The sequence below is a fragment of the Temnothorax nylanderi genome, unplaced genomic scaffold (assembly GCF_030848795.1).
Source record: "Temnothorax nylanderi isolate EJ_2023f unplaced genomic scaffold, tnyl_v1.0 TNYL_tig0438_pilon, whole genome shotgun sequence".
Classification (NCBI taxonomy): Eukaryota; Metazoa; Arthropoda; class Insecta; order Hymenoptera; family Formicidae; genus Temnothorax; species Temnothorax nylanderi.
This window is the reverse complement of record NW_027249500.1, coordinates 145,082-156,817: the sequence shown is the minus strand read 5'-3', so window position 1 is coordinate 156,817 and position 11,736 is coordinate 145,082. Positions and strand designations below refer to the sequence as shown.

The 11,736-nt window shown below is 46.8% G+C and overlaps 1 protein-coding gene across 1 annotated transcript; it reads left to right on the top strand.

Moving 5' to 3' along the window:
* Positions 1–5,507: 5,507 nt before the first annotated feature.
* Positions 5,508–10,592, top strand: LOC139782762 (uncharacterized). The gene is made up of 4 exons (XM_071721802.1): positions 5,508–5,987; positions 6,631–7,148; positions 7,237–7,486; positions 7,566–10,592. The coding sequence occupies exons 1-4, from the start codon at positions 5,508–5,510 to the stop codon at positions 10,590–10,592; spliced, it is 4,275 nt and encodes a 1,424-aa protein (XP_071577903.1).
* The last annotated feature ends 1,144 nt before the right edge of the window (positions 10,593–11,736 follow it).

Here is an 11,736-nt window from a genome sequence, read left to right as displayed (position 1 = left end):
AATTTTTACAAGGGTGGCTGATAGAACCTTGGCCGGCAATTGACTGCCGTAGCATCGGCCAAGCGTTGGTCTTCATTGTAATGCCAGATTATTCTATATAGGTAGGCAGTCAGTTATTTGCCAGTGATGGCCCAGTACTGTCTGACAGAATGTTGAACGACGTACGGCTGCCAACCATCGGCCAAGTGTTGGTCTTCGTTGTAATGCCGGATTATTCTATATAGGTAGGCAGCCAGTTATTTGCCAGTGATAGCCCAGTACTGTCTGACAGAATGTTGGGCGACGTACGGCTGCCAACCATCGGCCAAGTGTTGGTCTTCGTTGTAATGCCGGATTATTCTATATAGGTAGGCAGCCAGTTATTTGCCAGTGATGGCCCAGCACTGGCTGATAGAACCTTGGCCGACAATTGACTGCCGTAGCATTGGCCAAGCGTTGGTGTTCATTGTAACATCTGGCAACTCCTATATGGGGGGCCATATCCGTGTAGTGTGATTGGTTGTATGCTTCTAGAAGAATTGACCAATCACAAAGCTCAGAATGCCCCATTTCGTATACGCTAGTCGCAGCACTATTACTTATCTCCGTGAACGCACTAAACGCAGTATAGTCGATCTGGCCACTGGCTTCCACCTCTTTACAACAAACGCTATATTTAATAACACGCTGGACCAGAACCGAAACGAAAACGTGATTATAATTGATCATATCATTCAACATATCGACTGATACATTTGCTACGGAAAAAGATTTCCCTCAGGCACTCAAACGTGCTTTTATACAATATAATACCTCGATACCATCTTCAGCTCATTGTTGAACGGTTGTTCAGTGCAGGAGGAAACGAGTCTCCTGCACTGAACAACCGTTCAACATGAGCTGAAGATGGTATCGAGGTATTATATTGTATAAAAGCACGTTTGAGTGCCTGAGGGAAATCTTTTTCCGTCGCAAATGTATCAGTCGATATGTTGAATGATATGATCAATTATAATCACGTTTTCGTTTCGGTTCTGGTTCAGCGTGGCGACAAAAAAATTTAACTTTTAACTTTTTAATTACAAATTATTATTAACTTAACTTTTAATTCAATTAATTTCATTATGGATTAACTTGTATCTTAACTAAGTTAAATTTTCAAGGCTGTTAACTTTAACTTAACTTAGTTTAAAAAAAAAGTTAACTTACCCAACCTTCGATAAGCCCAACGATCGCGGTTTATTTAGCGGAAACACGAATATGTTATCCGACCGGTGTCTGTCGAAGGACTGTCCGGGAGGACCGTTGTTCGTTCCCCCACTTTGGGCTCGCGCAGGCGCCATGCCTGTCTTTTGGGCGCAAAGGTCGCACATCGCGCCAGTGATGCCACAGATCGGCCTCCGTCGCATACGCACACAAGTCTCGTGCCCTGTCGGTGTGTCGGGCAACGTCGGGCAATAAGAAAGAGACGGATATATGATTTTCTGTCTCCTTCGTTCTTGCAGAATTCGAGTCGCGCGACGCGCGGCGATACGACGAGACGTTCAGTCGGTAACTCTTCCGTAGGGTAAGGCGTGCGCGTAATATTGTATCATAATCGATAATTGTATTATTTAACATTATATAAAAATTTAAATAATTGTTAATCTTTGTAGAAAAAATATTAACAATCCGCAATTAGCAATATCCGTTACATACGTGTATACAAGAATTTAGGTATCTTTAATTATTACAATAAAATTCAGAGTTGAGCGACCCAACTGGCCAATTTCCATTTATTAAACTCACGACGTTTCGACCATCATTTGGTCCTTCTCAAGTGAGATGTTATACATAATTACGCAACAATAAATCATGCATCGCCAGATGTTGTGTCCAAGCTACATCGTGCGAATGCCACGCTAGAAACGAATATGTCGGTATAAATATGTAGAATATAAAAGTGGAAGACAAATCGGAGATAAATCGTAAAAACTTACAAATAAGGTGCGTCAACAAAATAAAATAATAAACTCATGAAAGTCGCAATGTAAAATTTGAAGAAAATTACACAGCCCATTTTCTCCACTAGCTCCGTTCCGTGCCAAGTTCAAAGTCACAATGATACGCATTGTACATACACAATGACAGATTACAGTAGGACGTGTTTTGAAAGTACCACATGGCAAACCAAATCATAAACTAAATAAAAGCGTTCTAAAATGCTACAATAACAGACCGAACTCATTACAAGTTATACTGCCTCAATAACTCGATCATATATCACGGGCAAATTCTCCGTATCTTTCTTGAGGTTGACAGTGTATTTGTTCTTCTTGATGAAAAACATTTCAGAGATCTCTCTTTTTTTTAAATGTTTCTCCTTGTGTAAAATTTTTGGATTGGGCCAATCAAAATCGTGGTTTTGGGTGAGCCGATGTTTAGTTACCACAGAATGATTATCAACGTGCTTTTTAACGTCGCTTCGATGTTCCTTTATGCGTGTCTCTAAATGTCTCTTCGTTTGTCCAATGTAACAAAAATCACAATTTACACAATCTATCTCATATACTAGTTCGGTCTGTTTGGAAGTCGGTAATTTGTCCTTCCCTTTCTTAATTACACAATCCAGTTTCTTTGGAATCGTTAAAAGTGTCTTGAACTTGACACCCCTCATTGTACGTTCAATATTCGCGCTGAGGCCTTCAACATACGGTATCGTTACAGAATTGACAGGATCTCTGCACACTTACGTGTCTGCACTCGCATCAGTCGGGTTATTCGATCTTTTCATTAACTCGCCATGTCGGACATTAATGTACTTATTGACGACATCAATCGGAAAACAGTTGTTTAAGAGTATCTCTCTAATTGTTGAGATATTATTAGAGTGAAACCGAGTATATTAGAGAGTAAAACAGCCCTACCACTAAATTACGTATAATGTTGACTTTATATCTGAAAGGTGATTCGAGAAATAATTAATATAGCGTCCCGAGAACGTTGGTTCGGTTCGTACCAATTAGTTATTATGCATTCTTTTCTCGAATCACAGTGGTGTCAAGGAAGTTTAATGCACCATTTGTTTCAATTTCATAAGTGAATTTAAGTCTTGTGTGATAACTGTTAAATGTCTCAAGTAGCTCGTCCATTTTTGACTTAGGGACTACCGCGAAAATGTCATCAACGTATCTACGATAGAAAGATACAATGAAACTCAGCGACTGCAGACAATGTGTTTCCAAATCCTCCATAACTAAATCTGCGAGAATCGGGGAGAGGAGAGAACCCATCGGGCTACCGAAAATTTGCTCGTAAAATTGTCCGTCAAAACAGAAACTGGTAGAGCTTAGAATAAGATCTATCGCATGTGTGAACTGAGGAAGACTGAGTTTAGTATTCTCAGCAATATAATTCCATCGTTTTTCTATGGCTTTGATGACCAAGTCTTTAGGGATGTTAGTAAAAAGCGCAGTCACATCTAAGAAACCAAGAAACCAATATATCGTCCTCAATTCTCACACCGCGTATCATTTCAACGAAAGACCAACTATCCTTTACATGTGAAAGAGGTTTAGGTACAGTTTGGTCAAGAGTATCGTGTAGTAATCTGGCTATTTCATACAATGGGTTCCCTAACGCAGAAACTATAATACGGAGTGGAAAGCAGTTCTTATGTACTTTCGGCAGCCCATAACAGCGAGGGAGGTTCGCGTTGGTGCAGTTAAGTCGTTTATATCCCTTTTCACTGACCGTCTGACCGTTTTAATTATTCATTAAAAAATATTAATAAGTCAGAAACACTGCTCATTCTATCTTTTTACACTCAATCCCCCATCCCCTTGAAATACGTCTCATTCCATTTCCAATATAGCTATATAGAATTATAAAAATAATGAAATCCACTCTTGGTCAACGTGTACGTTTTTTTTTTTTTTTTAATAATATCTTGTAATAAATGTGTTATTAATGTATATTTAAATTTTCTACAAAAATAAAATAAAAAAGCAAAATTTAAATCATTTTATTTTTAATTCAGATCGATATTCCTATCGTATTTGTATTTCATGAATGTACGACGTACATGTTGCTCGACAAAAACCGCGAGAAGGAAGGTGTGGTCTCTTCCGTCATGAAGAAAATTTAAACAATTGTTATTATTAATAAAATATACATAGAAAATAACATTCTAATGCATACGATTATAATGCATATATTGTCTAAATATATTCAAGTATTAATATTATTACAATTGTTGGGCGCTCGCCAAATTGTATACATATGTGATCGTTAGTAATAATCGTTAGTTTAATCTCGTTAAATACATCTCGTATATAGTATATAGTAGGTTACACATATCCCGCGTAACGTATTTCGGCGACTCGCGCGAGACGTCGGCGGATCGCGATTGATCCCGCGTTAATCGATATCTCCGCGACTCACCAATCGGTGCTGCCCCCGTTCACCCCACGAGAGCACCCGCGGAAGAAGAGCAAGTACTCGCGTGCGCACCACTGTTCCAGAGCGCGAGCTCCGACACTCGCTCATCGGCCATCCGTCGGTATGAACACACTCAACTACCAATACGGAGTCCGAGAGCTCTAGAAGTTTCGCTCCTCGGAGAGATCGCCTGCTGCCTTGTTAGCTGCCTTGTTAGCTGCTTTGTTAGCCTGCTGCCTTGCCTGCTGCCTGTGCCTCGCCTGCGCTTACTGCACGTGTCCACGACTTGCACGAGAGATCCTCCAGGTGACGGCGGCACCCCCGAACGGTGAGTCGCCTTTCGTTATATTTTTTCTCGTTGTCTATCGCTTTCATTTCGCTTTGAGGAGACGGGATACACCTCCTCTGGTCCTTCGAACCTAAAATCTCGCGGACAATCGCAAATCCGGGAACGGTCTTACGCACCCCCCGAGCATTGGTCCTTCGAGCCGGATTGTCGCGTTAGTGAATACCGCCGACCTTTCGCTAGAATACCTCGTAAATTCGATATCAAGCATCCCTTATAGCGGATCGCTATCGTTAAATTAATTCGCTCGCGCTTGTGCATCTACATATTAATCGGCCTAGCTCGCCCGCCTCCGATATCTCTCGCTCGCAACCGCTCGCGACGAGAATACACGTGCGGAGCCTTGCGCGCCATTATCGCTGATCGCTCTTGCCGTCGAATTAATTGTGCAATCAAATCGTCATTGTCGCTCGCGTGCACGATACGATTTATTACGTTAGAATTAAGGATATTCTTTCGCGAATATACCACAGTGCCGTTGCTCCGATATTTCGAACGGAGCCATCCGTTACTCGTCACCTTGGCGAGCGGACGTTATTGTTTTGCCTCAGTTTTCTGTCGGTCGAACTCAGAGTCTTTGTGTCTCGTTGTTATTGTGGATCGTTCGAGCTGCCGTCGACTCGAGATTATATTTCGCTGTCCTTCGACCGTTCTGACTTCGTATATACTCTGCTATAATAATTGTTTGCTGAATCAGTCTGTTCCTCTCTACCTCCTCGCGGGAAAATAGTCATATATCTATTTCTTATCGTTTATTCGCACCATGCCTAAGAACGCCGAAGCTCGTCGCGAATTGTGCATTAGGCGGATACGAGAGATTCACAATCTCTCCTTGCAAGCCGCGACAGACACGGCGATCCGCGCGAATTTTCTCGCCCGCTATCCGAGCGTGGCGAAACTCGCGGAGGATTTCGAGAACGCTTACCTGAAAATCATTCAGGAAACCGCGGATTTCGAGGCCGAGGACGTGATTAGAGCCGCATTCGACAAAATGCACTATGCCGTAAAGAGCCGGTATCACCTTATCACCGGCGCATCGCACGGAAACGCTCAGACGCAGCCCGCGGGCCATAGTTCGGCTGTCAAATTGCCTAAGATCGCGCTGCCGCAATTCTCGGGTGACCTCTCGCTGTGGCCGTCCTTCATCGCCCTGTACAACACGTCGATTCACGAGAACCGGCAGCTCTCCGCGAGAGAAAAGTATCAATACCTGATGGCCTCGTTAAAGGGGGAAGCCCTCAACGTAATTAAAAACTTGGCGTTTTCCCTCGAATCAGTATATGATCGCTTACGACTCCCTACTCTCTCGATATAGGAATAAAGAAAGCTCGCGGACTATCATTTAAATTCAATGCTCGACTCAAAGCCATTGAAGACAGAATCGGCCGAGGCCTTCCGCAACCTGTTAGATGCGTTCTCCGAGAATACGCGCGCGCTCTCCTTGATGAAATTCCCGACGGATTCGTGGGACTTCTTCCTATTGAAATTCTTGTTATACAAGCTCCCCGCTCCCTTCGGGAAAAATTCGAATCAGCGCATAGGACTGAGGAGATACCGCGATACAATCAACTTACGAAGTTTCTTTCGGAGCACTGTAAGGTTCTCGAGCCATCGCGGGTCCGTCCACCTCGTCGAACAAATCCAAGTCTGCGTCGGTCTCGTCATTCGTAACGCACACGGCCGATTGCCCGGTGTGCAAGGAACAGCACTATATCAAAGTGCCCGCGATTTCTCAAACTCTCGCCGAGGGAAAGACAGTCGACGGCTCGTGATTCGAAGTTGTGCCTCAATTGCCTGCGACCGGGGCATGGCATGAACAATTGTCCTTCCACGTGGACGTGTAGAACCTGCGGCGTGAAACATCATACGCTCTACATTTTGGTCAGAGCGCTAAGTCTGATTCTGCGCCCGTATCCGTGACCGCGCCTCCGGTCATTCCGGACTCCGCGAACGCTCCTCAATCAGAGAACAAACCAATCGTCACCATGGCTAGTCTAGCCAATCGGGTCGTCCTGCTTTCCACCGTCCGAGCCGAGGTGATAGACGCCTACGGCAACGCGCTACCCGTTCGCGTATTGTTGGATAGCGCGAGACAGGCCAATTTCATTACAGAACGCTGCCTTCAGAGAGGCGGCTTCCGTCGCACCAAGCACAGTGCGACCGTATTCGCTGTAAACGAGACTAAGGCGGCTACAACGAAGGGCCTCACCTCCTTTGTAATTCGTGCGCGAGGTCGGCACGATACTCGTTTTTCCATTGAGGCTACGGTCCTCTCGCGTATAACTTCGCCGTTGCCTAATGATAAAGTCGAAGTCCGGTCGTGGAATCATTTGAAAGGATTGCCGCTCGCGGATCCCGAGTATTGTGTGCCCGGTAATATTGACATTCTTTTGGGAGCTGAATCGTTTGTATCTGTGTTGCGCGACGGCCGCCGTAAGGGAGGGGAGGGAGAACCTGACGCTTTCAATACAATATTCGGTGGGTACTGACAGGTGCGGTATCCTCACGGTGCAATCGGCACCCCTGCGCTCGTTCGCTACCACCCTCGAGTCGATCGAGAGATCCGTGAGCAACCTTTGGCAATTAGATGAGGTGCCGGAACACGCTCCTTGTTCAGAAGAAGATCGGCGTTGCAAAGAGATCTTCGCCAAGACCACATATCGTGACCACTCGGGCCGTTTCGTGGTTTTGTATCCATTCGCGTCGGATCCTCCTACATCGTCGACTCGCGTTCTAATAGCTGTTAGTCGTCTCCGCGCGCTTGAACGTCGCTTCAAATCGAACCCAGAGTATAGAATCGGTTACAATAAATTCATGCAAGACTATCTCGATAGCGGTCATATGGGAAGTAATTCGTGATCCATTCCCGTCGGATGGTCATATTTATTATTTGCCTCACCACGGCGTGTACAAACTCGATAGCACTACCACCAAATTACGGGTAGTGTTCAACGCCTCGTCGCGATGCGCGAACGGGCTATCGTTGAACGACACGTTACTTAGCGGTCCGAAATTACAACAAGATTTACTCGCGATCTTGATTAGATTTCGCGCCGAACCGGTGGCTCTCACTGCGGACGTGAAACAGATGTTTCGCCAAGTATGGATAAACCCGGAGCAATGCGACTACCAACGCATTGTCTGGCGGTTTTCGGAATCGGATCCTATCCTGGATTACATTCTCAAGACAGTTACTTTCGGCTCAACTTGTTCACCGTTCCTGGCGATCTATTGCTTGCTCCAGCTCGCGACTCTACATCGGGAAGAATATCCTTTAGCGTTCGCCGCATTATTCGAGGCGCTTTACGTGGATGACGTCGTGGTTAGTGTTCGTACGGTGGAGCAGGCTCGCGCGCTTCGAGATCAGTTGTTATCGCTTCTCCGAAGCGCCGGCTTCGAACTCAGAAAATGGGCGAGCAGCCATCCTGCCGCGTTGGATGGACTCGACCCGCAGTTATGTAACCCATCCGAGTTATCGTTTGAATCGAGCGAAGATCAATCTCTTAAAGTCCTGGGCCTTCGGTGGTACTCACAATCCGATAGTTTCGGATTCCAGGTTAATCAGTTGGATCGCAGATGCACTAAACGTACTATCCTGTCGGAGGTGGCGCGTATTTTCGACCCTTTAGGATTACTGGCTCCTCTCACGTTTACCGCGAAGTGTTTCATCCAACGTCTATGGACGCTTAAACTGGAATGGGATGACGAGCCTCCCGCAGATATTCGTCGCTGCTGGAATCGGTTTCAGGCGGAAATCGACGCGTTAGCTTCGCTTCGCATCCCTCGCACGTTTGACACACGCAATGTCGTTCGTTGTGAGATTCATGGCTTTTGCGATGCCAGTGAATTGGGCTACGGAGCCGTGATTTATTTACGTTTTGTCACCCGGGATGGTGTGGTTATTCGCCTACTCTGCGCTAAATCTAAAGTGGCGCCGCTTCGGCCTGTCACGATTCCCCGTTTAGAGCTCTGTGCAGCTTTGCTTCTTTCGAAGCTCATCGCTTACGTTCGTCAAGTCCTTCAGGGACACCTCGGAATCGATGCTGAGTATGCATGGTCGGATGCACAGGTGGTCCTTGCCTGGATTCGCTCGTCTCCACATAGGTGGAAGACGTTTGTTCGCAACCGCGTTGCTCTCATTCAAGAGAAGGTACCGGTCTCATCCTGGGGCCACGTCGATACGGAGACCAATCCGGCGGATCATTGCTCCCGCGGACTTTATCCCCGCGATCTGGTGGCTAATTCGATGTGGTGGATGGGCCCCGAGTGGCTCGTGCGCTTCGAACCTCGAGTTGAACCTTTACCTCAGCTAGGCGTCCTTCCTATCGAGGAAGAACGAGTCACATCTCTTGTCGCACTCGATACGCCCAACGCGGTATATTCGTTGTTAAATAAATTCTCGTCGCTGGACAAAATTTGTAGAGTAATCGCGTACCTTCTAAGGTTCGTAAGTCGCTTTCGTGCCAAGTCGGCTCACACGACTCTGGCCATTGATCGACTCGAGATGCATGCCGCGCTATTAGTTATAGTCAAAGTCGTACAAGCGGATGCATTTCGAGACGAGATAGACCGACTGAGGATCGGGAAAGGGATCCCTAAGTCTCTCTTCCAGCTCGCTCCCTTTCTCGATCCCTCGGGCGTCCTCAGGGTGGGCGGGAGACTCGTGCAGTCGGTGCTGCCATACGAGAATAAACACCCTGCCTTACTACCGAACAAACATAGACTCACGGAGCTCGTGATCGAACAAATGCACCGCGCTCACCTACATCCGGGCAGACGTACCATGCAATATTTGTTGGCTCAGAGATTTTGGATCCTTGGCGTACACCGCGCTGTCAGACGTGTACTATCGCAATGTCATAAATGCTTTCGAGCCAACCCGCGTGCCGCTCAGCCCCTAATGGCGACCCTACCGACCGACCGCGTTAGTCAGGCCAAGCCATTCTTGATTACCGGCGTCGATTTTGCGGGACCATTCTCGTTGGTTACTCGCCGAGCGCGTGGAGTCTCATCGTTCAAAGCCTATGTCTGTATATTCGTTTGTTTTGCGATCAAAGCTGTTCATCTTGAAGTCGTTCTTTCGCTGTCTACTGACTCATTTCTCGCTGCGTTGCAACGCTTCGTGGCACGACGCGGCCGCTGCTCACTCCTCTACAGTGACTGCGGCACCAATTTCGTGGGAGCCGCGCGCGAACTCGAGGGGCACATGAGCCTCGCGGCGGAGCGGGAGACGATCAAATGGACGTTCAATCCTCCCTCCGCGCCCCACTTCGGGGGCCTCTGGAAGTCGGGCGTTAAATCCTTCAAAACCCACCTGCGACGGGTGGTGGGGGTTCAAGTCTTGTCAATCGAGGAGTTTACTACAGTTCTTGCGCAAATCGAGGCCGTCTTGAATTCCCGACCCCTCTGTTCTGTGAGCACCGATCCTTCAGATCTCGAAGTACTGTCTCCGGGCCACTTCCTCACGATGGAGCCCCTGGTATCCGTTCCCACGCACGACGTGACTCCGCTGCAAATTAATCGTTTGAGTCGATGGCAGCTCATACAACGAATCCACCAGGATTTCTGGAAGCGCTGGCACCATGAGTACCTCAATACGCTACAGCAGCGTCCCAAATGGTGGAACTCGATCAATCAGATCGCTGTCGGCTCGTTGGTCCTCATCAAGGACGCCAACATGTCCCCTTTGCGTTGGAAACGTGGACGCGTAGAGGCACTACACCCGGGTAGCGATGGCGTCTTGCGTGTCGCCACGGTGCGGGTGGCGGATGGCTCAATCGTACGTCCCCTGGTGAAATTGTGCCCCCTACCAATGGACACTGTTCCACCGGCGGCTCACTCCGCGTAATAAAATACAACACGTTGTATTTTGGTGGGCGGCATGTTTGGCGCTCGCCAAATTGTATACATATGTGATCGTTAGTTAATAATCGTTAGTTTAATCTCGTTAAATACATCTCGTATATAGTATATAGTAGGTTACACATATCCCGCGTTAACGTATGTCGGCGACTCGCGCGAGACGTCGGCGGATCGCGATCGATCCCGCGTTAATCGATATCTCCGCGACTCACCAATCGGTGCTGCCCCCGTTCACCCCACAAGGGCACCCGCGGAAGAAGAGCAAGTACTCGCGTGCGACACTGTTCCAGAGCGCGAGCTCCGACACTCGCTCATCGTCCATCCGTCGGGATGAACACACTCAACTACCAATACGGAGTCCGAGAGCTCTAGAAGTTTCGCTCCTCGGAGAGATCGCCTGTTCTCTGCCTGCTTGCCTGCTGCATTGCCCTGCTTGCCTTGCCGTTTGCTTGCTGCTCTGCCTACCTTGTTAGCCTGCTGCCTTGCCTGCTGCCTGTGCCTCGCCTGCGCTTACTGCACGTGTCCACGAGCTTGCACGAGAGATCCTCCAGGAGACGGCGGCACCCCCCGAACGGTGAGTCGCCTTTCGTTATATCTTTTCTCGTTGTCTATCGCTTTCATTTCGCTTTGAGGAGACGGGATACACCTCCTCTGGTCCTTCGAACCTAAAATCTCGCGGACAATCGCAAATCCGGGAACGGTCTTACGCACCCCCCGAGCAACAATATTAAACAAACAATTGTTTATATTTCCTAACTAGGCGTCTTATAAGTATGTACAGTAGAAAAAGGAAAGCTGCAGTGAGAGTGTTGCGATTACTCACATCTTACATTTAATAAAAGACGTTCATATACTTCACCTAATATAATATTTTAAATGATACTTTCAGCGAAAATAGTTTTAAAATTATGCAACATATTAGCGAAACATACATTACTAGTTATTTACTGTGGAAACAACAGAGATAAAATACAATTCATTTACCACGGATCGCTATGTATTTATTTTTTGCACGTAATAATCCGAGCAAAATAAATTATTTCTCATTATATTTGCTGTTTCCAAAAAATTATGTCTGATATTTCAGACTTCGCGGTGTTTCATCGCAGTGAATAAATTGTACTATCACT